The 27,458-nt window shown below is 41.5% G+C and overlaps 1 protein-coding gene across 1 annotated transcript in view; it reads left to right on the top strand.

Moving 5' to 3' along the window:
• Positions 1–2,280: 2,280 nt before the first annotated feature.
• Positions 2,281–27,458, top strand: part of phc2b (polyhomeotic homolog 2b) — a 35,303-nt gene continuing 10,125 nt past the window's right edge. The window contains exons 1-9 of the mRNA XM_080026847.1: positions 2,281–2,385; positions 14,583–14,901; positions 16,053–16,214; positions 16,346–16,423; positions 16,746–16,907; positions 17,982–18,116; positions 18,263–18,560; positions 25,080–25,390; positions 26,573–26,765. Of these exons, the coding sequence (XP_079882973.1) occupies positions 14,641–14,901; positions 16,053–16,214; positions 16,346–16,423; positions 16,746–16,907; positions 17,982–18,116; positions 18,263–18,560; positions 25,080–25,390; positions 26,573–26,765 (1,600 nt within the window). The 5' untranslated portion in view covers positions 2,281–2,385; positions 14,583–14,640. The remainder of the gene's footprint in view (positions 2,386–14,582; positions 14,902–16,052; positions 16,215–16,345; positions 16,424–16,745; positions 16,908–17,981; positions 18,117–18,262; positions 18,561–25,079; positions 25,391–26,572; positions 26,766–27,458) is intronic.

Below are 27,458 nucleotides of genomic sequence, written 5' to 3'. Positions count from 1 at the left end.
TTAATTAAAAACAATTGTTCAGTATGTGTGCAGCATTATATTGGTTTAAATTTAATACTGTACATTCGCTTTGTATGAAACTAGTTCAGCCAAAGCCCCCACCACAACCAACCTCAAAATAAGCACAGCTGCAAGAGCTTCAAAGCATTGTTCCAGCACAACGAATAATAGCCATGCAAGCATGTTACATTCAAGTATTGAAAAGTCTATATCACGGTGAGAAGCTACAGGTTTGCACTTCATCTCGTACTTTTGTTTAAAATCCCTGAGCAGCACCGTACAAACACAGGGACACTTTTGTCTGGGATAGAAAACGAATCCCCCCTCCCCATCCCTGACTCTGGAGAAATGAAATGGAGGATCAACCAAGCTGAACAGGAGCCCACATCAATATTCCATCAGGATTCTCTTGTATTATCTACACGCCATTACATCGGGCCTATGATATTGTGTAAAAAAAATGCTTTTAAGGTATGTTCCAGTCCAGTAGAGAGAGAGTGTGTATGAAGTCAGAGTTACCTCTGTTGCAACATTAATATCACACAGTCTGCCTAGCTGCCAGCCCATGTTGTGTCTTTGGGGATTAACCAAGTTACTGGAATGATACTGTTCCCACTGATGCTGCAAGCGAGGTCTCAAGGGAGCTATGAAAGACCAGATAATTAACTCGGGGGCCAACCAAACAAGTCATATTCTGATCAATTATTCAGTACTTGCAGTCAGTTGAATGCACTGCCTCCCATGCTCATATTGCAGGCAACACAATAGCAACTCGCTAGAACATTAGCATTGTATTTCTGTCCATTGTATTACAATGCTCGGTCATTTCTATCTTGATACACAATGTGGATTCAAAACTTAGACAGTGTTGTCCAGCACACTTTAAACACTGCAGAGAGGTGATGCATAGGAGGAATGAAAAACACAGACAGCCATGACTGAAACAAGAGAAGCATTTAACTAGCAACACAACTACAAAATGTAAAGAGAGAGGCCCATACTGTGTATCTTTACAATGGTCAATACATTAGTATGAAATGAGACTCAGGGATTATGCACATTTCTGACAACTGATATGGTACTTAAAAGTTCAATACATTACCCTTTGACCAGATACATTTGATGCAAATTTGTATACATATTACAATAATTTGGAGTTAGATACGAAAATGTTGTATTTTTTTGTGTTCATGGGGTGGTTAGAATTCAAAATATGGTTCTGTTATTAGTAAAAACCAGCCAAGCGTTGTGTGTACCATTAAAACATAATAACATGTTATTAATATTTTTAGTTTTTTTCTAGTCAAATTAGAATGGTTCAAAATTACTATTTTGCTTTATAATGTCAACCTCAGTTTGTATAAGGAAACTCCCCAAAAAAAACTTTAAAGGAAAAAAGGGAGAAACATCCGACAGAGCAACAAAGGAGGGAGGGACATTGGCATAGTAATCATAATGTAGCAAAATCTATTTTTAATTGAGATTCTCATGGACACTCCAAAAAAGTCATATTACGGAAATCTTGAAGCAACATCCTTCCCTAGGCTATGCTAGTACTGCATGGGCCTTCATAGAGAATGACAGTAAATCCTACCTTGTATGTTTTAGTAAGCATTATGAAACTGCCCCAATGCAAAATGTAAGCTCAACAAAACAAGAAAAAACTGTAGCAGGAGAAAGAACAGCCAAAAGTGCCCCAAGTGCACCAAAACGGGTGTGTGTCACATAGACCTTCTTCCATGCTATTTCGTACAACATGGAGTAGGCATGCCAAAAATACCCCAATAGCCTATTTAAAAGAAAAGTATGCTATGCAACTTGGAACAAAGGGCTTGAATCTTTACCAGCTCTGTTTTGCTGATCCTCATCTGACCTCTGACCTTGCAGGAGGAGATAAAAAAATAAGCGGTTTTCAAGAAGGGTAACACAGTGTCACATAGGCTATAGACTATGCTCTGGTCCCCTTTATCTCTGATAACATATATTAATGTATGGGGTGCTTGAAAACACTCACTTTAGTATCGCTTAAGTAGGCTACAACTTCGACACAGTGCAAGGGTTAAGTCCCTTTTGTTACCATGGAGATCAAGACAGCAGTCGCCACTTGACAGGCGCGTGGAACAAGAGAGGAGGGAGGGGGCTGTTGATTGACAGGTAAAGGGGTGGGGTTAAAACATTACACTCCACTCTCATTGGTCGCGTTCACGTCACGTTGCAAGTTTGGAATGCAAATGAAAATAGTTGCTGTGGCCCGGCCCTGCTCTGCTCTTTCGCTGCTCTGACACAGTGAACCATCCAAGAAATGGTGTAGGAAAACGGGAAAAAACAGCAAAGGGAGAGAGAGAGCGAGAGCGAGAGCGAGAGGCTGCGAAGGCTACGGTAACGGTAAGGCGATGTCGTCTCTTGTGTGTTTCTTTGCAAAACGGTGTTTTTGTTCCTGTATGTGTTTTTGTCATGCTTGGCACGAGGGGTCAGTAGCAGTGTGTGTCGGAACGCGCGAGGTTACTTGCTAACGTCTCCTCGCGGCCCCCAAAACAACAACAGCAGCTGCACCGTTTGTCTCCAGCTGTATTGCTATAACGTTGCTTTTAGTTGAACCTGCTGAACGTCACGCAGCTTGTTACAGCCTAATAACAGCGACATGGTGACGGATATCAACACAAGTAGCGCTACAGTTAGCAACAATGTAACAGAACTCCGTGCCAGATATCAGAGTGAAAATCAGTGCGTGAGTAAAACATGTAAATAAGCCTAAGTGTCCTGGCCGGTAATAGCATCTTCTCTTCAGATTGTCTTGTTTTTCCGTTGTCTTGTGGTATTAAACGTGGTTGCTAAAGTTAGCTAGGTGCTCTCATGAGGAACTTTGGTCCCACAGGTCTTGACCTTTGTCAGAGAGGAGAGGTTATTTATTTTGACAGGTGTAGGTCATCACCAAGGATGGCCCCCAATGCTCCACAGGAATAATGCCATTATGGTCAAAATAACACCATAGCTAACCTCCCCTTCAGTTTGTGTGTTTAAGCGCACTGTATGGGTGTGTGTGTCTGTCTTGCAATTGTAGGAACTTTAGCTGTTACGATACCAACGTTTTCCATTATACACCTTCTTATCACTGTATGGAATCACTGAGTGGTCAAACCCTATGAAAAGTGTCAGACAGCTGAGACATTTCAATTATTGGAATGGACACGTTTAGGTTGCATTGTTCCTATGTGTTTTTCTTAACTGGACAATGTTACTATGACAAAAATGCACCTACAATTGTTGCCTATGGTGAGCAATGCATCTTCTCATGTTATCTGCACTCTTATTATTAAGAGGGTCATAGCATCCTATAAAAATTCTCTTTATTTCAAGAATGAAAAGCAGCCACATGCTCAGTAAACATGTGCATTTTTTCTAATGCTTCTAGGGTTAATTGCTTGCATTATCCACCTAAAAGCATGGCAATATGTTATTACGGAATAGAGTGAGATCACACAGCCTGGGATAATTAGCCAGAGACAATTACTTGCACATTTATTATCACAGCCCACACGTGGCCTAATGCTGTGAGCTGTTTTTCAAATTAATTGTGCTGTGCGGTTTATCAGACTGTTATGACAATTCTGATTAGTATATTCATTGCGTTCATGAGAGTGAAAACCACACAATGTCATGTTTTGTCTAGGCTTATGATTGTTTACATGCGAGATGGCCCCAATACGCTCATCTGTAGCCACTCACTTGCCTGGGCACTACATCTCTAATAGACAATCATGAATAGCTGGACTGCTCTCTTTCTCATTCAAAAGCAGCACACCTGGGCATGCTTATGTTGGCAAGATACTGACCAGATGTGTTCCCGTACGATAGACGTGCCTGTTTCAGTACCAGCATCAGCCAGCATTTCTATTTTTAGTTAGGTACTACAACTTGTAGGTAAGTGTGCGATGCATGATTTCAGGAAATCATTTTTACCATCAGAGCACCTATGGAAACAAAACTTTATTATTTTCTGCTAGTATCATAATTAGATGACTGACACAATTAGAAGGGTGCACGTTTTTATGTTTATAGACAATCTTTTTTTGTATGTGACAATTATGAGCCCGGTTTGAATACTTGTTGTTTCCAACTGCCAACTGTGTACTGATCAAAATAAAAACAAAATTGTGGTGATTGAACAGACCAGAGTTTCCCTTTTTTATTGCATAAAAAGCTCAGTCAACATGGTGCAGGTTAGGGCCAATGATCCACCTAATGGAAAAAAAAGTATCTATAATATTTTCTTGATTTAGCGTTAACGTAATCAATGCTTATCCCATCCCAAGTGATGGCAGGCAACTGTAGTGTTTATATACAATACATTGTAAAGTAAAGCAGTGAGTTTTTTTAGGCATCTGCGGTGAGATTTTGGCAGAAAGGGTGATTTCACACCGAAAAGTCCACACCATGTCTAGGGCTGGGCGATATGGACCATATCTTATATCACGATATAGGTAATTTTATATCACGATATGGACATATATCACGATATAGTATTTTTCCTTAAAATTCAATGGATTACAATAACCGTACTGAACTGTAATCACATTAGATTATTTAAATTTTTGCTTGGAACTTAAATTTCCATACAAAAGAGAAACTGGTGCAAAATACCACACCAGTCTGGCTTTAGTCAGTCAGCGCAAAATAAAAATGACAGCATCAACCAAAGAGCCTACATTTTCCAATTGATAGTAGCCTATATCAAAATAATGAAAGACTTGAATTTTCCTGCAGTATTTGCTCGTCTTCATTTAAAAAAGCTGTCAAAATTAACTAGTGAGCAAATGTCTGGTAATACTTTAACTCCAGCTTCAACACAAATAATATTTTCAAGTTTGACATGTTTTAAAGTTACATAAAACTGTCTCCAACAATAACAGCACGGGGGTGAAGCCCTGAGTAGGCTAAAGATGTCATTATTAGCCAGCTAGCTCACGAGAGCTAACCCATGTAGTTTGCGGCTTAAAACAAGCCAACTCTGCGTCACGGCAACAGCACGCTGAAGCAGCAAGCAAGTTTCCTTTGCCCGATGACATTTTTGACCGTTAAAACCAGCTGCTCTGCCACCGTGACACGGAGTTGGTTTGTTAACTTTAGTGACGGTGTGGTGCCAAAAAGTGATCGGCCGCCGTAAAGTGATTTCAGCCGCGGGAGGGCGCACAGGTTTAAACTGGGCTATATCGCCTCGAAACGTGTGTGCGGCAGCAATTTCTGATCAGTCATACTACTCAATAGCACTACAGGATTATTGTCCGCTGTATTAACACATACATGTATTTTAAGGCGACCAGACATCAACGTTGTACGGGGATCGACCCCGTTTTTGGTGGCTCTCTGTGCATCAAGGTGAAATAAAATAACGTGATTAAGGCAGGCATATAGCTATTGGTTTTTGATTTGTTTATGTGTACCGTGGGTCAATTATCCTGCTTTTTGTTTTATATACCTTAAAATGAGTTGTAAACATTCACGAGTATGACAATTAATAGATTATATCCCATCCAGTGTCTATTACGAGCTGAAACTCCCTTAAATGGTCAAATATAAGGTATTTCAGTAGTTTTCTTGCTGCCAGAAATTGATCTCAAGCCCTGTCTTGATACTGACATGTTTTATATGCCTTAAAATTAGTAGTTAACATTCATGAGCAGCACATTAAATAGATTATATCATATCCAGTGTATATTACCCGCTGAAACACCCTTAAATGGTCAAATATAAGATATTTCAGTCGTTTTCTTGCTGCCAGAAATTGATCTGAAGCCGAATCTTGTAGTTAAAATGATATTTCTGCTCCAAACTGACATTATAATATTCATGTGGGCTATATGGGGTAGATAAGAACAAATTCAGTCTCTTTTAACAGCTGTAATACGTTTTAAAGCAAAAATATAACACAGAGTCGTTTTTCTCCTGCCAGAAATTGATCTCAAGCCCTATATTGATACTGACATGTTTTATATGCCTTAAAATGAGTAGTTAACATTCATGCGCAGCACATTAAATAGATTATATCATATCCAGTGTATATTACCAGCTGAAACTCCCTTAAATGGGCAAATATAAGATATTTCAGCCATTTTCTTGCTGCCAGAAATTGATCTCAAGCCCTATCTTGCCCTATCAGCGCTCCCGCGGCTGAAATCACTTTACGGCGGCCGATCACTTTTTGGCACCACAACGGCGCACCGAAGCTAGACCACGGCTGTGTCTTGATTCAGAGACCACGCACTTGGTAGGACGCAGTCTCGCGGTCTATGAAGGCTATAGCCTATGAAGGCCGATTTTAAGGCCGGTTTTAAGGCCAATGAGCCTTGTTAATCGAGACGGTCTCCGCAGGTCTCCGTTTACGAGCATTTCCGGTTTACGTAACCTTGCGTGACGACTCGCCGCTCCTGTGCTGCCTAGCAACCCTGATTGCTGCCAACGGAGACAGCCCTGTCAGCGGAGGAAAAAAGAAAAATAAGTTGTCTACCAGACGAAAAGAAAAAAAAGTACAAGAAAAAAAGAAAGGATGATAAAAGTTAAGAAGATGGAGCAACACGTTGCTGTTTTGTTATTTTTTATTTTATTTTATGCAATCTCTGAAAAAAACGCAATGAATCTTGGGATATGTTGGGCCACGAAGGATACATCTGATGCAGCCTTCAAAACTGCTTCAAAACCGTGAAACGAAGGCTGCATTTCACGACCGCATATGAGGAGCCTTGCAAGGAGCCTTGCAAATGGGACAGCCTTTGCGCGCCGCTATGACGCAATCGGTCTTCAAATGCAGCCTACGAGGCCGGTTCCAAGACCGCAACCCCTGAATCAAGACACAGCCCACGAGCTAGACAGCTAGAGCAACAGATGAGGCTTCTTCTGTTGCGGGTAGAGAAGCTGTATTGCAGCCCAGAACTCGGCTGCAGAGCCCCCGTGTGGCGCGGCGGTGTAACTGCATTGTAACTGTAGGGACTCGGAGGGACAGCTGCCTCCCGCTCCATCTATGCTCCCGCCACATTAACTTTTTTTCTCCGCGATATAAACGGTATGGCCAAATCTCTCCCGGTAGACACTTTCATATCGTCCACGATATGATATCGTCATATCGCCCAGCCCTAGTCCGAACCAAGGTTTATTTTTGTTATCCACTGTACAGATTTGATCCACTTATGGATGTTTTCACGTTGCAGTTTTGCAATCACACTAAATAACTTTCCGTGTACTGTACACCTACACCCTGTTGTCATCACCTATGTGGGCTGTGTCTCCCTATACTGGACATTGATTGGTTTGTAGATGTCTGACGTCTGCATTTCTATTCGGTTTATAGCTTTCATCAGTTTGAATGAATGAATGAAGACAATGTATTAACAGATTCATTCCCTCAACGCTGTATAGTTCACTTAGCATGGAAAACTGTCAATACAAAAAAATATAATTTCAAAGTCTTTAGTTATTTAAAGTAACCTAGGAGGACTACACAACATTTACAAAATGTCATCTAAGGTCAAGATGGCTTTGACCAAGTGATGACCTTTTGTATGCAGCTCAGAAAACAGGCTCATTAGATTATAAGGTTGGCCGTGGCGTGGAGTCACCTTGTGTTTTACCAGCAGTTTCTATCATTTTACCACTATCAGAATGCGCTGTATTTGTTATGTTAAGTTTGCAAATGAAAAAGAAAGCTTATTATCGGGGGGAAATAAATTGAATGTACGTTGTTTTTTTTATAGATTTGTTTTGTGTGTTTTCCAAATATTATTTGACAGTTCAAGTCAGAGAGTGGAAAAGGGGAGAGGGGGCGTGACATGCAGTTAAGGTCCACGGGTCAGATTCAAACCCGCGACCACTGCGACAGAGACTGAGTCCATTTGATATGCAACCTACCCACTACGCCACCGGAGCGCCCCAGAAAGTCTTACATTTTACAAGTCCCCATTGGATAACAAGACACAATCATTTTGTGGACAGTCATCTCTAGGCCATATACATCTCAAGGAATAAACACTCGTTTTCGTTATCCTTTTGGAAACATGAAATAAAATTGGAGTCTATCACTGCTGAAATTGAATGTGCTTCCTTCTGATAAAAGCAGAGAAGCAGGGCATTTTTCTGTGCTGCTGCTCATCTCGGTTCATACCAACCTGACCTATTTTTCCCCCTCTCGTTGATTCACCGCATGGGAGTAATGCCTGGGAGACTGCTAGATATGAGCAGTCTAAATTGAAATGTATTGCTAATCTGCACACTTTAATGTTGGAACTATTAAACTGGGGTATTTATAGATTACATGGATAACCATTTATCGACAGTCAGCTTCCTTCCTCCAGGCTGTCTCTGTGCATTTCTATCTACTTCTCCCATGTTTATTTTGAGAGTCATTAACCGCAATTATTATAATTTTTTTTTTTACATCTCATGGAGCAATCTGACCCTTACAGTTAAGGCGTTACTAAATAAACCTGAATAGAGCAAGATCACCGTTTACTGGGTAGAGTCAAGTGAGGGGTTTTTTGTATCTTCCCAGCTTGAGTCTCTGTGTGTGCTGGAATTGTGCACACACGCGTTCAGCACACTTAACCTGGAAAGCAGCCAGAGTGTCTTTGTGTCGGTCTACTCAGGTCCGGCCGAGACATGGCTCAATTACAGTTTCCAGGCCAATCTTGCCTCTGGATCAGAGGGTATCTCTTGTCTTACATACTCTAACAAAGGCCGTGGCCTGCTTGCTCTGTTTGGACAATCCCCATCAGCCATCATCAGCCTCAGGGGGGGATGACCGCAGCGTCACCAAGGAAATGTTGCTTTAAAGCACAGGATGTGGTCGCTGACTTTTACCGTTGAGGTTCACAGGGCTGGAACCGTCCTCTCACCCATTGATGAGAACTTTTTTCAATTTTCAAGTCGATGGTTTTTCCTGACCATCAATCTAAAATCCTAAAAAGGAATTACATTTTCAATGATCTCAAACGAATCCTCACATTTGTGTATGTAGCAAGAACAAGTCAACTGTCCTAGTCAACTTTTCTTTCATTTGAAACTTTAAAGCTGGATCTTAATGAGTGTGGAGTTGATATATTTTTCGGGCAAACTTTTTTAAGTGCATTCCAAAAGAAAGACTCATATGGTGCCCGGATAATTTATTTTTAAACCGCACTCCCCAAAAGACCTTGGTTAGGCCGGCGCTGGCGTTCTTGAAATTGATAATGAGCTTGGATACCCTTTGAACAGAGGGCGGAGTTTATTTTTTTTTAAATCCCTTGTTGAACCACAACGTATGCTCCACTTCACTGCAACCGCTTTCTGTTTATTCTAGTATCTCAGACCGGTTTGGGGTCTTGGCCTTTCAAATGCTTAGGGCCATCATCAAGCAGCTCATATCAAACTACTATTTCCCTCTTGTTTTGACTGCCCATCTGCTGCACAGCTCTATTAGCCAAGTGTGAGACCAGAGGCTTGTGTCTTTTGGCTGCGCCGCCAGCTTATCTATATGCTAATGAGAAGATAATAATCAATGAGGATCATGCATGGATGGCCCCAATCAATACCACATTGCACCAGAAAAACGATTCAAATGGCTACATTTCATACAGCCAGACAACTGGGTGGCATGTTAATGTGAGGTGGGCCGACCATAAGTATGCCATTATCCTCTGGTTTTATCTAGCCTATTCCAAATAAACACATTTTATTGTCATTATTGAGAGGTTTGAATTCATCCGCAGAGCTATCCCATTTCACGTTTATGAGCAGATCGCAATTTTTCTACTTTTGTTTTGCATTTCATTTCCTAAACTGCTATAAATAGGTGGTTTGATGCTTTCCTGCTGCGACTTGGTAAGCCCCGGCATAGATTTGATCTCTGAAATTGAGTAAATGCTTTAATGTTGCCACTTTAGTGGGATGAGGGTACATTTGGTCAAATATGTAATCTACCACCACCTCACATAATAGGCAATAACTGGGTAATGGGCATCTTCACAGCTCACAATTATTATCTTTCTTCTTCTTTTTTTGTTTTCTTTTTTACTTTCAAGCATCAGTAGTCTTGTCACAAAATTGATGATGATTACTGCCCTGCTAGTAAGATAATGGGTTAGATTTTCAGTCTGACCTTAAGTCACTGATCCTGTCCTTTGCTGAATGTTATGATATAAAATTGGCCCACTCAGAGCTGCGATTTATTGGTGGAAATGGGCTTTTTCTATGAATGGTTTGAAACCCATTCCTTAGCCCTGAGCCTTTACATTTGAGGCACTGCAATGGAGCTGCCCAGACCTAGACTAAATGAAGAGCATGCTATCTGAAATTCAACCATACCATAGATGTTACATTTCAAAATAAATAATTCAGTGGATGGATACAGCCTATACCTTTATTATGTTGAAGGGTCTATGCATTTTTTTTTTTATAAATTCTGTATTCAGACGACAGCAGAGGGGGAGGGGAGAGAGTAAAATCATTACCATCATCTTCATTAGGGAGGATCCTGTTGTCCAATCAGCATGTGGCTGTGCACGGGGATTCCATAGGCACCCCGTTGGCTGTTGCTAGGATACCACATAATCAGGAGGCAGGCCGCGGCCTGGTTGGTGGAGTGTGGTGGTGTTGATGCTGGGACGTCGAGATCGCTGTGAGTTGGGGGTAGACGAGAGCGGCTGGGGGTTTGGAATACAGCACGGAAAACACGCTCGCACACGCTCACTCATTCAGTCATTCAGCCAGCCGGCCAGCCAGCCACTCAGACAGGCAGACAAAGAAGAGCAACATCCTGCAGGAGGACAGCACGCTCCCGGGGGATGGGGCATCATACCCCTGCATCGCGTTGGGGGGGTCGGAGGAGGTAGGAGCACCAGGGTTAGGGGGCTTTGTTTCAGCAGCTGAGTTCCCCTCCACTTACACACACTCAGTTATACATTTCTCTGCAGATGCATTTAAATCCATTATCACACATCAATTGATTTTTTGCATCTGACAAGTGCGTTCTTGTGGTGTATTTAATGTGGGTCATCAGAGTTTTCCTATATGTGCACTGAAGGGTGAACACTGATGGAGGCTAGTGCACTTTCTTACTGTGATCTAAGCTGTGTAGAGACAGCCAGTCTGTCTGACAGTCTCTTAACAGCTCTCATCTTCCTGCAGGCTATGCAGATTCTCTAGACACAAACTGACAGCCGGTTCCATGCAGTCTTGTAATGCCAACACAAGTAGATCATTATGTTCTCTTCTGGGGTGAGCAGAGAGCAGAAATTGTGTTATCGTGTTGACTAGCTCTTTGCAATGCATTACAGGATACTGGTGCTGCTTTGATGTGCTCTCAAACGCATTGGCTTCACCAAAACACATCCCAAAGCTTGATTGTAGATGGGGAAATCGGGTTTAGGATTGGAGTGGGGGTTTTCTCAATGGCACCCCTTTACTGATTGGTGGGTGACGCCACTGAGACAGGGACTCACTGAAGGCATCATTACCAGAGGGGATCCCTCCCCCCCCCTCCACACATGAGGAAGCAATGGGAAGCAGACTATGGGATATAGGCTAATGACTGCACACAGGCAGGCAGGCTTTGGCAGCCGGGGTGCTTTGTTTACAACCAGAAAGCCCCTCTGTCTGACAGGATTTCAGCTTCTTTCACTGCCGCAATTGTGTAGATATGAAATTTGAAATTCAAGACAGGCATTCCTTAATGTAAATGTATTGTTCCTTTGTTTTGGGGAATTTACAGTTTTCCTTTAGTTTTAATATTTGATTTAAATTGAATTTCTGTCAACAGTCTCCATTTTGGGGGGTTTTCTGCTGACGTAGATGGTTTATGTAAATTGTCTCGTATCCTCGAATGACCCCAGGCTTTCTTGCTTCACTATTGACAAGATATGTTCTGTTTTCTGTCGTTTTTAATTGAAACATGTAGGGTACAAAATTAATACCCCATAATTCAAATTCCAGCCTTGTTCTCATTCAGTGACTATTTGTTTATTCAAATTTTTTCGGCTCTTTAGGGCTGTTCTGCCTTTGCTTTTTGAATACGGATGGTTTAGTAAGATTGCAGTATGTTTCCAAGTCTGCTGTGTAGCATAAGTGGGCTATAGAGCTTTGCGTTTGCTCCTAATCCGTTCAAAGGAATAATGAGAAGGAGGAGGAGGAAATAGCTTAAGAATTGTGGCATGGCGGCAGCATTGCTTCTGATTTAATTACTTCCATCACTCCCTCTTTCCACTCCGACCCATTTAAAACTCTCAACTTGCTCACTCAACCTTCGACCTTCACTTGCTCTTTTACTTTTTCCATCCAGCCCCCTCTCTAACTTAATGCACACACCTTTTAACCTCAAGGCTAGAAATTCAATCCTCACAGCTTTGGCCTCTCTTTTCAGCTCTGTTACATCAGCTGTCATGCTGTTTTGAATCCCTAACTCACGCGCACACACACACACACACGCACGCACACACACACACATTAATCCCCCTTCCCTACACCACAAGCATCTCAAGTTCTTGATGAGTTCTTGTTCTCTCCCTGTTCTATAAATTATAAAAGCTCCACTTCATCAAATACCTCTGAGCTTTCTTTCTATCCTTTTTTAATAAAACTTCATATTTGCCTTTTTGCCTCAACACTCCTTTCCATCCTATTTGCATCTTATCAGCTGTGGCCTCCTCCATCTCATCTGCCTGGGGAGTTTAAAACCTTTTCCTCCTGTGCTAATGGATAGCGCAGCACCAAGGGACCAACCTTTTAAAAAAAGCTTTTATAGAAGGTGTCTATATCATTTGTAATTTTGTCCTCCCTGCTCATGACTGACAAGAAAAAATGGATTCAGAAGTGTGAAAAACTCTTTGTTAACAAGTTCTAGACACATAACGTGTTAAGAAGGAGATTGAAATCTATAGAGCTTGGGAAACAATTAGGCCGATACTTGTATTAAAGTCAACAACATGGCTTTTGTTTCATGGTTTGGGGGCTTTTTGGTGGGAGTGGGTGCGTGGGAGAACAGCCTCTGCTGCCTTCCCAATTAACTTTCAAAGAATATGCGAGTGTGTGTTCTTGTTTATGTGAAACGCTCCAGTGTGTAACATGCAATTAAAAGGGGCCATTAATGTAAGTAAGCCACGCTGCCTTTTATGTTAAATTCACTGGGTTTTATTAGTTTCCCCAACAGCATTTTTTGTGTGCATCTCTAACCAGCTCTGTTCTTTTTGGTGAATGGAGTCAGACCCATAGCACAGCGTTCCAGGAGCCGAGTTTTTCCCTGTATCCCTAGAACACTGCTGGAGTAGTTTATTTGAACAGGCTACTTAACTTAGATTGATGAATATTTCTCTTACACATTTATACATGAAGTTAAGCAGTCTTTAACATATGTGTTTATTTCCCAGCGTATGTCGTACAGCAGGACTTTACTTTCATGTTGTATTTTACAGCATTGAGACCAAATGAAAGCTCCTCTCCTAGGCGTGATTTAAGCATGACAGGTAGACTTATCATGTTAGACTATATTTGGAGGTTGAATGAAACCATGAATACAGTGATCAGATAAGTAATTAAAAGACAAAGATTCCTTTTTCAGAAGCTTTAAAAATATTTTGTGTGACTGACATTGTAATATGACCCAACAAAAAAAATGTATATGACTCATATGTTACATGTTTGGTTTAAAAGAGAGTAATTTAAGATGTAAGAATGGAAAGAGAGTGTTTTGTTTGGTTGGTCAGACTGAATCTCAAAAAGAAGATGAATAGATTGATAAAATAATAACTGAATATATTTCTGTCAATCCATTGACTAATTGTTTCAGCTCTAAACATAATTTAGTATTACAAGTAATCTAAGTAATTTTTCTGCTTCTTTTTTTAAATCCCTAAATGCCGTTTCCTTCTGCTTAAAATCAAACATTTTACCCCATAAAGTATACATATGTGCAGCTTACTTCGATAATATTGAATGAACTTAAAGCACCTTTTAAGCCTTCTTGCATTTAGGTTACAGAACGTTTTGGAAGGTGTTTGCTTGTTCAACATGTCATATGGTGCAACAACATTTGATTTACAATTGTTGAAGCCACAAACAATAATTTAATTAATTGAAGGACAATTAATTAGATTTTCTATCAAAAAATACCATACACTCAGTTGTGATGTAATCTATGCTTTTCATTTGTTCATATGATTCTAAGTTGAATGTTTTTGCGTTTTAATTGGTCACATCAAACCTACTTTATTAACAGATCGGCTTGAGCTAGTGGTCACTATACTTGTGACAAAAGTAATCATCAGATCACTCAAGAGAAATGCATCATTGGTTGCAGCCCTATGGGTCTTACCTCTAACAGGCTCCCTTTCATTTCCTGTATGATTTATTAATCAGATCTAATTTAATTTCCTCCTTGACATTTTATCTGTGTCGCTGGTCTCACAGCTGTGATGTTCAGTTGGATCTGTGCTTTTCCACTGTACATTTTTTAATCTAAAGAGACACATTTTTCGACTGTTCTCTTAGGTTTCGGTGTAAGAAAGGTAGAAAAGTGTGACATTTTTTCTCATGACGTGCCCCTCCTTTTCTCTCTGTCTCTCCAGGCACAGGAGAGCCATTCAGAAGAGCCGCGGGTCAAAGGTTCGGAGAGCAGAGGGCACCATGGAGAGTGAGCCGGGGGCCCCTGCCTCCACGGCTAACAACACAGGGACCACCAACACCAGCTCCTCCAGCACCACAGCTAGCAGCAGCAGCAGCAGCACCTCTAATACCAATACTACTGCTACCACTCCCAGTGGAGGGGGCGCTATCAGTATTAGTAGTATTAACTCTAGCAGCACTTCCAGTAGCACTACAGCAGGACGACAGGCAGTGCCTCAGATATCTGTCTACAGTGGGATACCTGACCGACAAACAGTGCAGGTGAGCTCCTTGCTGATTTCTCTTTTGCCCTCTGTTGGTGTAAATAAAGCCACCGTTTTTTTCCCTCGTGTTCGATCTCTTTATGGAAGTTACCGAATTGATTGTAGGCGCTTGTCTGCCTGATCACTATACCGATGAAGGAAATGGGTAATTTCACAGGATGTGTCCCAAGTTGAAGGGAGGAATGTTTTCTGTGCTTTAGTGCTCTTGACCTTTTGCCCCGTGGATAAGCCTCTACACAGGCTTACCCTCTGCCTGAATAAGGTTCACACACCTTTTAGTGCTGATGCTTTGACAGCAGGGTTTCTGTTTCAGCCATCCTTTTCTTCTGCTCGGCCTGCTGACACTTAAAAAGGCGAACGCTATTGTCACCATGAAGCCCTCTGAGTATGAATGACTACTGGGCAGTATTAGTTGAATGCATGCTTGCGGTGCATCTCTGCTAATTTGACCCTCATTCCAAGAGGTGTGGGTCTGGATGGATCTATCATACCACCACAGGTCAATGTGCTATCTGGTTACTTGGCAACAAGGTGCACTTGTAGAGGGAGAGGGTGATGAGAGGCTAGACATTTAGCTCTGTTAGAATAAGCTAGAGGAATCGATAAAACTTTTTTATTTTTTTTGCAGACAATAATTGAGGGACAGAGTTTTTATGTCAGTCTGCTTGTATTGCAATGTTGATAAATTATAAACATTTTGGCTTCAGTAACAGTTTTGCATAAACCCAGATGAGTTCAGGCTGCAAATGCTGGTTTTACTTGCTTTGTGTTAACTGCTCCTTTCTGCATCTTGACTGCGTGCTCACATTTTGCCTTCATACAAGTTGTGAATTGTGAGATGCTACGAGCACATTATGTGATTCTGTTGCGAGTTTTGAACACTGCAAATGCCATGTTAAACCTTAGGCAGTGTTGTACACACTAGTGACATTTATTTTATGTGGATGAGATGTGCACAGTTTGAAGCAGCTGTGTGAATGAAGGAAAGGGACAGATACACACACACACACGAACACACACACACACGCTACAGGTGCAGGGACTGCTGTATTGATGTAGAAAATTTAATATAGGCAATTCAAGCTCTTTTTATGTGGATGTTGCCTTGCTCAGCCAGCTATGTCTCTTTCTGTGTGTGTATATATACAGGTGTTCCAGCAGGCTTTACACAGACAGCCTAACACAGCAGCACAGTACCTGCAGCAGATGTACGCCGCTCAGCAGCAGCATCTGATGCTACAAACAGCAGCCCTCCAGCAGCAGCACAACATCAGCACCGCTCAGCTCCAGAGTCTGGCCGCTGTACAGCAGGTCAGCTAAACCAACCATAACACCAGTCAGTCATTATCACAGTGTAACAGTCATGCTGCTCTTCTTGACCCCCTGCAAGAAGAAATGTTGAGTTTACCTCTGTCCTTCCCGTCTCTTTCGCCCGGTGATAGGCCAGTATCGCAGCTGGACGCCAAAGCTCTTCACAGAACGGCACTTCATCCCAACAAACAGGGTCTACTCAGGCTACGGTAAGTGCACGTTTAGTGTTGGGCCTGTCTCCTCTAAGATTATTTAAAAGTTAAATGTTAAAGTTTGCTTTGCCTTGTTGATTATCAATCCCAATTTTAACACCAAGGTACTAAAGGGAAACTGGGCACACAAGCTGCTCTGTGAGCTTTGATACCTCTCTTTTGCTTTTTGAAAAGTTAAAATGGCCTTTGATAACATTCAGTCGTTAAAAATGTTCATTTCAATGCGTTGTTTAAAGGAAAGTGGTGTGTTTACGTAGATATCGGTGGTGTAAAGGAACTTGTGTTAATCCTGAATATCTTGTTCATCTTCTCCCCATAGATCAACCTTTCCACCTCCCCAGCGGCTGCTCAGCTGATCAGTCGGGCCCAGAGCATTAGTTCCACCCCCACCAGTATTACCCAGCAGGCCGTTCTGCTGGGCAGCCCATCTAGCACCACTCTCACTGCGAGCCAGGCCCAGATGTACCTGCGCGCACAGATGGTGAGACTGCAGACACAAGGAGCATAGCCACTAGCACATTTACAGGAGTATGCATAAATACACAAACAAACTCCTTTTTATACATAAATAAGCTCCAGCTCATATTTTTTCCTGTGGTGGCTTAAATGTGTGTTTTGGGATTGGTACATGCATATGTGCATACTTATTCCACTGTAGTAAACGGTGTGATTTATTCTCATCTTTCAGGATAATTTGTATGGCCCCAGAGGGCTCATTACAAACACAGAGGGAGATGTGTTAAATGTGCACGATTGCTCGGAAATCACATTTTGGAGGTCATAGGTGCTCCCTCGACTGTAGCTCCTAGGTCCTTTTTTTTAAACGGAGTCGCTGGAGGAAAGGAACTCCTTATTGGCCTATTTTTGGTGCAGCTGGCTGTGGCTGTGTTGTCGGTTTCAATTTGCCGTCAGTTGTGCAGCTGGCACACAGCCGGTTCCTGCCAACTCATTATGTCCAAGTACAGAGCATTGTCAGATTTGTGAGATGCTTCTAGCAAAACACATTTGTCAGTGTAGATTGCCATGGAGGTTATTTCTGGTCCAGTCATCTGGAGTTAAATTAGTGCATATGATTTGAATTTAGCCCTACACATTAATTTCCTTGTACTAGTTTTTTCCCCCACACATACACCAATTAGAGGTATACACAGTGTATGTTTAGTATAACAATGTTGGTTATCATCAAAGATACATTTTAAGATTGAATTGACACATTTGAGTGTAGTTCTATGGCAGGAATACGATCAATGTTGGATCACACTCTGTTCAAAATACATGAAAATGGTTTGTTTGAACTTAAATTCACATGATCCTTGTGTGCAATAGGGTTATCTTGATGATCCTTTTTTCTATATAATTATGCTCTGGGCGTTTCAGCTTTATTTAACTTAATCAAATCAAGAACTAATTTGTGGTTGATCCAGTTCTCTCTCTGTGTCTGTCTGTCTGTCTGTCTGTCTGTCTGTCTGTCTGTCTGTCTGTCTGTCTGTCTGTCTGTCTCTCTCTCTGTGTGTCTCTCTGTCACTGTCTGTGCGTGTGTGGTGATGCTTCCCAGGCTCAGCAGAATAACCTGGTGCAGGTGGCCAGGAGCCTGGGCCGGGCAGTGCCTCTCTCCCCGCAGCTCATCTTCACTCCAACGGCCACAGTGACGGCTGTCCAGTCAGAGAGCTCCACGCACGCCTCCCTACAGGTACAGTGGCTTGTTTAGCGGATATTGTCACTAAATGACACATATACTTTTTAGTAAACATTAACATCATAGGCTAGATAGGGTCATACTCAATATAATACTTATATGATAACCCACATTTATAATCAATAATTTCCCCTAATAAGAATCAGGTCCAGAATCTGGCCATCCGAGGCCAGCAGGGGGCGACCTCGTCCTCCACTCAGACTCAGACCCTGCACGCTCTCAGTCTGAAGCAGAGTCCTGTGCCCATCCAGCCCGCCTCGCTCATCAAGAACCCCAGCCAAGCAACACAGGCCGCCATGGGGGGGAAGCAAGGCTCCTCTGACCCTTCATCTGACGGAGGGAGGAAGGGCGACGCCGCTGCAGTAGTCACAGAAGTCCGAGCTATAAACATGAGCCGCCATGTCACAGCTGTCAGTGCTCAGCCCCTGATCGCTCCAGGTGAGTGGAGACTGCAACCCCACAGCCTGAAAATGTCCACCCCCCTCCACTCCCCCCCACCTTTACAAAGGCATTTAATGTTTGGTCTATTAAGTGATGACAACAATTGGAATTAGCACTATGGGTATTGGAACTAGAGCAATATTATTCTTTAGATTATTTTTTTTGGTGATCCCCCTACTTTCCTAGCAGTTCAAATCTTTCACTTATCCTGAGAAACATCTCATCTACCATATGGACTGGCAAAATACCCTTGAAAAAGACATAGCAGGTTTCCTAAAAGCGCTAATGACTTTCATGATTCCTTGATTTTTTTTCCCCAGTGACATCATCAGCTCAAAATTTCAGTTTGTCCAATAGTTTGAAATTGACCAGCAAAATGAAAGTCCTTTCCAATCAGCCTCAGCTGTATTAATTAAGGAATGACACTACACTGAGATTGTGAACATGGAACAATGAAACATTAGCATGTCAGCGCCTTCTAATGTGAGCATGTGATCATACTGATGTTAGCCACAGAGCTGCCAACATAGCCGAACATTTGTGGTTTAGTTTCCATCCATGTAGAGTCCACAGAGCAGATGGCATATATGTGAAATGTATACAGTTCTTTTTTTTTAGAGTCTTTTTTGTCATTTCTTTATAGAAACTGGCACTCAATATTCCATAGGAAGTTCATTTTCATTGTATGGTCAGATAAATGAAACTGACAAATCGTCTGCCAGCTTTTGCGTGCTTCTTTTTTGTAACAGATGTCCATTTAGAACCTCCAGGCAACTGTCATATGTACCGTACAGTAGAAATGTGTTCTCGTGTTAATAGCTGGATTAGAAAGGGGGATTTTTTGCACTTTGTGCTTTTAACAGCTTTTCCGGGCTGTGAGTGTGACATGTCAGGGCCTGCACCAGAAACACATTCACTCACGCACTAAAGGGGGGAAACCAGCCGTATTAAAGATGGTGTGTTAGGTTGTGTCTGGAACACTTGCGTTGCTTTGGGAATTAGAACGTGTGAAAGGCAAACGGCTACGCAGTAGTCTTTCTAAACCACTTATTGTGTAATTGAAAGTTGGCAGCTGTTTTTTTCTTTTCTTTTTAGTGTGAATGGTTGTGAATCTGCCAGCAGTTCAAGCTGATTTAATCAAATTAAGTCCGGTTTGTTTGCAGGATAAACCCATTCAGATGCATCATCTCATTTTCTAGAGGGTCATTCCATTTCACAAATTTGTTATTTTGAGCAAGAACCTAAAAATATGGTAACTATGAATATGCGTAGATGGCTGTTATATATTATATAGACTGTGTTATTGTGTGTCTTTTTCTGTCTGTTCAGAAGTGTGTCTATGTTTTGGGCTTTAGTGTGTGTAAGTCTGGAAAATGGAGGGGGGGGGGGTTATCTGAGCGTATCAGTGCACAACTGTGTCTTGCTTTGTTACAACAATAATGGATTCACATCAAATGAAAGGAAGGGTGGAAGCTAAAAATCTGTCTGCATGCTGTCTGAAAGAAAAAAATGAACATTGGTTACCATAGCAGCAGGCCATGGGGGACAGGTGTGCACGTGAGATGCTGGGGAGTTAATACACTGTGGATCAGCAGGAGGAGAGGCAGTATGTACTAGCTAATGGGATTCCAATTATTAGGTTAAATGCTAGACTGTGACTGGGTCAAAATGCACTTTGACTTTAAACATGCATTAGAGAAAAACACTTTGCACTATCCTTTGTGCATTCAAAAATTACACTTACTACTTTCATGATTGAGGTTTAGCGTCTCTTAAAGGGATACATTATTCATTTAGCTTCAGAAGGACAACAATATGATTGGTGTAAAATTCAAACTACACCAATGACATTGGCTTTAATGAGTATACCCTAGCTATAATAAGGCCAATGTCTAATTAACAAGTCTTTTTTTGTTTTTAAAATCTAGAAAATTGTGTGCTTTCAAAGTATAAAATTACGTTTAAAAATAATTTGGTAACAGTACTTTACTACTACTACCGTCACCTTTGCTCTCCATCCTAAATGGCTTTTTCTATGCTCAAATGTATTGGGTTAATTTTGTAAACTAAGCGTGCATTAACATCATACATGGTCTAAATAATGATTTGAGTGAAGATGACTTGAATGGAAGATATAACTTTGAGAACAAGTTTGCCAGTTAACATGCCAATAGCAGGGTTAAATAATTTCAAGAAACTCTGAAACCATATCAGTAATCATCCACCTTTTACTTTGTTAGTGTTGAACTTGACACAACAGAAATCGGCAAACAACAAATGGGAAGAGGTGTGATTTTTAATTGGGGCTTCTATTTATAGTTGTTGGTTTTCATCTCTCTTTTACAAAGAGATGGCAGATAATTTTAAGAGCAAAGTCTCTGTTACTGTGAACAATACAGACATCAAGAGCCGCTTTCCCTTGAAAACCAATTGGAAGTGGAAACAAATGTTAAGCCGTCTGCCCGGTGGCAGTAAGCGTTTGTCGTCGCCCTCCTCTTGGCAGGAAAGAGCCGGTACCTTACTATAAAAACCACAGCAGGGAACCCCCAACAGCACCGTGTTCCAAGTTTAAAAGAGCACATATGCACACACAGTTTGTGTCTTGGCATATGTATGTAGCCGCTAATAACAGTATTGGTTGGCCAGTTTCACTTGAATATTGTTACAAAAAAGAAAAACTTGGAATGGCAAGAAATAATGAATTCCTTTTTGTAAACAATGGAATCCCAGACTTCGACTTTTAAAAAAAAAAATTAAGATATTTTTTTGGCATTTTTTTTTATGCTTTATTGATAGTGTAGAGACAGAGTTGAAATGGGGCAGGGAGGGGAGTGACATGCAGAGAACGACCGCGGGCTGTAATCGAACCCGGATCCGCTGCTGGCCGAGGCCCATGGGGGGACGCCCTACCAACTGAGCTAAGGGCGCCCAAAAAACCTTAGACTTTGACTTTTCACAAAACAATTTATCTCAGAGTTATTAATCTGCTTAAGTTTAAACTAAATTGCCATTTAAAACTGACATTCAGCATTTTACTTAATCTCCTGTTGTTGGACTGAAAATATAGCCTCACTTTTCGGTGTAGAACTGCTATATACTGATCAGTGATTTAAGAGCGTGCCATTGTGTTTTCAATTGAACATGAGACAGGCAGTGTTTTTTCTTGTCTTTAAACCAATCAGGAACTGGCTTACTGTAGCCTGGTGCTCCCTTAATGCAAATGCGTACTTGATGGAAAGTGTCTGCAACCTAATGTTAAATAGTATTTTGCTAAGGAAAGATGGCATAAGGCCTGTTGCGCTGTTGTTTTAACCCTCTGAGGTCTAGGGGTATTTTCTCAGATTTTACATATTTCTATAAATACCTATTTCAAATGTGCAAGAAGATAAATTATACCAAAGTGTTTTATATGGAAATGTTCAGAACACATTAGGCCTTTGTTTTCTGAGGTCTACTTATGTCCTAGACCATTGTGTATATAAATAATTGGCTTAAATGCTGAAAAATGAATTGCGATTTTTGAAAAACCTGGAAATTTGTGTGAAAGAAGAACCTTTAGTCATCCTGTTGAGTTGTTTTGGCTCTTGAAATTGCTTCTCCTAAGCCTTAGCTTAAGAAAATGCAGTGGTTTTTCCAAAACACAGTAGGGGAGTGCACAAAACATGACGAATATAAAATTTGGTCCAGACGCTTTTTGGTAGAAATGTTGTCTCTACTTTCAAAAAACATAAGGAAATTAGACTGAATGCAGACTTTGAACCACATATAATGATTCATGGGATGTATACTAATAAAAGAGGAAGCATCACAAAACATTTTTCAAACAAACCATTAAGTAAATATAAAAACAATAATAACAAACTACTTTCACACTATGTATATACTCTATGCACTATTTACAAGCTAAGTGGTAGCTGGGGAGCTTCTGGGTCTTGCTTCTCACAGTGTTTTCTAAGCCTGTAAGGGACTCACAGTATCACAAGAACATTCCCCGGAAACAGGAGGACCTCTAGTTTGAGATGATGTTTTTATTTTACTTTTTCAGCCATATCTTCAGGGAGATATTAATAAAGATATGCGCGCACGCGCCGGCGCGGCCGATGTATTTTGTGAATATGTAAGCCAAAGCGGCAGCCAGTGAGAATGTGGAAACTCAGGGATTTTCCAGGGCCTGGTGCTTCAAACTCATCAGGAAAGTATACTGTCCTCAATCTCAGGACATTGTGTAACACAACGGAAGATAGAGTAAGAGTGTATGATCTGCGTTACTGTGTATATATGTGTGTGGGCGTGGGGGCCTGAGTCATTTCTGTCCTTAGTCCTTAAGACCTTGAGGGGGTGTGGCATCGAAATGAATTCCCCTGTCTTCCCATTCTTCCCAGATTTGTCTCTGTTCCTCATTAGGGGCTTGAGAAAGTTGTTTGGATTCATGGGGAGGGCTGCTTGTATCCGGTGTGCACTGATTCAGGAATCCTCTTCCTGCTCTCAGACCGGAGCTGGGAATTTATTTGCAACCTAATAATTCAGTGAGGTTTTAGAAGGTGCAACTGTTTAATCACAGAACGATGTATTATAGTTGTTCATGTTTCATGACCACATTTAAAATGGCATAATAATTCATCTCCACAAAGTCCAGAAATTTAAGTTTGACAAAACAATCCCAATTCAAGGTCCGCTCACTGGATTTTTAGCCATGCGGGTGGCTATGGCTTTAAGGATGGCAATGGCGGTTATTTGGTCGGTCCATTACTTTGGTCCAGACAGTCATTTATCAACAACTATTGGGTGGGTTGCATGAATGTTTTACAAACCTAAATGGTACCCAGAGAATTTAATCTGTTAAAGTATTACTTTATTCAGATTTATACACTGATTCACATTTTTTATAGCATGATACATCTCACCATCTATTGTTTCACCCTTAATCGAGCTGCTGATGTTACTATCCCCTCAAGTGTCTTGTTCAAATTGCTTTTCAAGCGTCAACCATCTTACAATCTAACATCTTTTAAGTATCATCCTGCTGGCCGTCTCAGGCTTATATCCATCCCGCTATTCTAAACATTAAATGGCCCTCTTTGTACACCATAGCTATCCAAATTGACTGTGAGTGGGTTCCACTGTGTGTCTCACCATGTGAAAAAGAAAACGCTTTTCAGCAGATCCTGTAGTATTCAAGAGACTAATGACATGCTAGCCCTGCTGCTGGATAGAAACGTCTATATATTCCACAGCAGGGTACAGACTGCGGTTCGTGCCTCACAGGGAAAACTTTGAAAACCAGATGGAGCCTATCCCACACAAAACATCATGAAAGAACAGGAGGCGGGGGCGAGGGGGGATTTGAGACAAACACTGATGTACTTGGCAGTTTTCCATGTTTGGAGTTATTGGGGGGGGGGGGGGGGGGGGTGTGGAGTTTATTAACATCACCTCCATGTTTCATACGGCTTGTATAGTAGAAGATATGTTACAGTGCTTTGGAGTAACTCATTTTCTAGTTTGGGTTAAAGTAATAAGAATGACTCAATTAGGTTTTATTGTTTCCTGGTACAGTTGTTACGGATCAAGGAGTCAACAGAGATGGGGCTTTTAACTGCTGACTCAACATCAACTCCTATATAAATGTGTCAGGGTTAGTTGGCTCTGCATGTTTGCTCTTGAGGCATTGCTAATATTAGACTAGCCCCGGGCAACTTCCCACTCACACTGTCCCCACTCACACATGATCCCTCAATACAAGATTGATGCGCTGCGTCTTGGGCTGCGGGGCAAGTTATGAGCTCAGGATGTCGTCTTTTTTTTACCGACAACAGCATTGACGTGTTGACAGGCCATTGTGAAACCGTTTGTGAATGATGGTCTGCCCAATACTGCAAAATAGAGCCTCCCTGCACACCTTTTCAACACGCTCTCAAAATTACATCCTGTCAACAAGAGGGGCACACAGGTGAAGGCGGCGCCATAAAACAAGCCTTTCTTTGCAAGCGTCTACATTTTTCAGTGGTACTGCTAGGGCACTGAGTTGTGGGTGCACCAGAAATAGATATCACTCATGGTTTCTAAAAAGTTAAACTTGTTAACCCTGTCACCCCTCAATTGATCTCTCGGTGTTAAATTAAATGAAATATTTCTCACATTATATTCATAGAAAACAGTGTTTGATTTAGAATGGCACAAATGTGTATTTTGAAATCTTTGTTCAAAACCAAGCCTGCAGCTACTGCTGTACTCGCTTACTGTAAACATTTCTTTTAAATTGATCAATTCATCTTGCAGTCTGTAAAAACAAAAATTGCAGTGCAAACAAAGTAACAGACATGTGCTGATATGAGCATAGAAACTTTAAACTACACTGTACTACTAGTCAGATCATCAATGTAAAAAGATCTATAGGAGTAGCACCTCCATTTAACTGTAAATTGTCCAACAAGTTTTCAGTGGCGGGGGAACGCAGTACAGTAGTTGGCTGAATTCATATGTTTAAAATAAATTAATGTATTTTTATCATTCCAGCTTACACGCAGATTCATCCCCACTCCCTGGTTAAGCAGCAGCCGCAGCAGTATGTGGTCCATCAGAGCCAAGTCTCCCAGAGGACCACGACGGGCCAGCTGCTGCAGACGGCCTCCATCCAGCCGTCCCAGCACCCTGTCCCTGTGCTGCCCAAACCTGCTGCACCACACCTGCCCTCCTCCACACCCAGCCAGCAGGCCACCATCTTCCACTCCACCATCAGCCCACACGCACTCCACGCACACGCCCTCAACCACGCCAAAGCTCAGCCCGTCCAGCTCACCGCCATCAACCTCCAAATACAGCCAACGGTGAGGACCGGTTGACCACACCGAGGTCTAAAAGGAAAAAAAAATAGAATATGAATAAGTGTCTTTTCCAGTGTCCATGAATAGGGTTAAAACGTTTGGTGGTTGGACTGAAAGTAGATTGATGATGTCAAGGCACGTCAGGGATTGGTAAAACAGGTATTGTCAAGACAGGTATTGTCAAGACACCCATGTCAAGCTAATGGCGGTTTTTACATTTACTTTAGTTTGGCAAGAACTGGACCATGTTTGGACAGGTACTGTTATTACGAGGGTCTACTTCCTACGTATCATTAGCTACCACAAGAAAACGTGTGTTATGTATAGCAAATGTTAAAACCGTTGATGTATCCTACTGACTGACTTTGGGGATCCCTTGACTTTTTCTTTCTTGTAGTGTCTCCATGGGGTTGACATTTGTGGTTTTGAGTTAAACGTTTAACAATTGTTGGAGGAATTATTATAAAACTTTGCTAAACCCCCTCCCCCCTCCCCAGGATAAACTGTAATCACTTGGTTGACCCCTTGACCTTCCCTGTAGCGCCTGCTAAACATCAGCATGTTAACATTGGCGTTGTGACCATGTGAGTGCTGATGTAAGCATTCAGCTCAAATCATATCATATCTATATAGTGGTTTTATGGCTTTAGACTCATAGTCTTGTTGGAAATAATTGACTTTACTTGGGAACTTCAATTGCTTGGAAATGTTCTAATGTGGAAAAATGGTCGGTTTATACAGTATGTGTAAGGGGTATATCTTTGTCAACATATCATCCAGTGTGTCGGTGTTTTTTTTTTGATGGACATGCCTTTCTGTCCTACTCAACATCCTGACTGTCTGTGGTGTTCACATTCTTTACTTTTTTAAAGTTGTAGCCAGCGAAACAAAAACGACTGTTCCAGCAACACCCACGGAATCAATTTCTAGTCCAACAAGACATTAATGTAAAAAAACACAAAAAAAAACACATTCATTCATTAGAACTTTGGGATGCTTGGTGTCATATTTTCCCCAGTAGTGTGATATTTTCCAGGCCTAATGGTTTTTCAGTTTTTGAGTCATCGACATTAACAGTACTTACAGCACAGTGATCTGTCTTCTGATTACTCAGTCTCAGTTGAATTTTTTTTCTTTTCTCACATGTTCCTGCTCTAACCCTTTTGTTCCTCGTGCACATCTCAGGCGTCCAGACTGCTCCAGGACAGTAAAGATAAACCCACGTCACTGGTGGTCAGAGAAACGTGTCCGACCCCCACAGCCACACAGCAACCGCAGCCACAACAACAACAGCAACCTGCGCCATCGCCATCACAACCCGCCAAGCCTGTAGAACAGCCCAAGGTCGACCCAGACACACCAGCTCTTCAGCCACAAGGTAATGGTTTAGTATGATTTTTTTCTAAGCTGCTGAATAACGTTTTGGTTAATAAACTCTTTAACCAGTTAGCCACTGGGACAAGACAACTAGTAGCAGATAATGGACCATTAATTCTGCTCCGCTCTCTCTGTGAATTGGTCGACTCTTGCAAACTTCAGAGGAGGAAAAGAAAATCAATGCTGATGTTTTACTTAGAAATTGGATCATATTGTCTCTGCAGCACATTTCATTTAACAATAATTTGTCTCTTATTGCTTGGCTGTTGTCCCTGGGATTTCTCTACGCCGTGGCCAAAAAACTCGAAAAATACCCGCAATTCACCCACGCTGTGTTGGGCCTGAAAATTGTATTTATTTGTGTGTATATATACTTTTTCATGACCTGTCATTTTAATTCATTATTTTATTGTCTATATTTACTCAAAAACATTCAAATATGAATATAGTTCACACATCACCAAAGACTACAACCACTTTTACAAGGTGTCAACCAAACCTGAACAGTATGAGCGTCACAAGACGAAGTTTTAGGAATTTTCTGTGGTCAGACCATGCACACAATAAAGATACAGTAGAAGTTACATAAACCTAGAGATTATACGTAAAAGGATTGCAGACTGTACAGTTATTCAGGCTAATAAACTGGTTACCCAATGTGCAGAGGTTTTTCAGAGTCACTTACAAAGAGTGA

Source organism: Ammodytes marinus (assembly GCF_949987685.1).
Source record: "Ammodytes marinus genome assembly, chromosome: 4".
Lineage (NCBI taxonomy): Eukaryota > Metazoa > Chordata > Actinopteri > Uranoscopiformes > Ammodytidae > Ammodytes > Ammodytes marinus.
The sequence above is the reverse complement of the archived record's forward strand: the minus strand, read 5'-3'. Positions and strand labels throughout refer to the sequence as shown.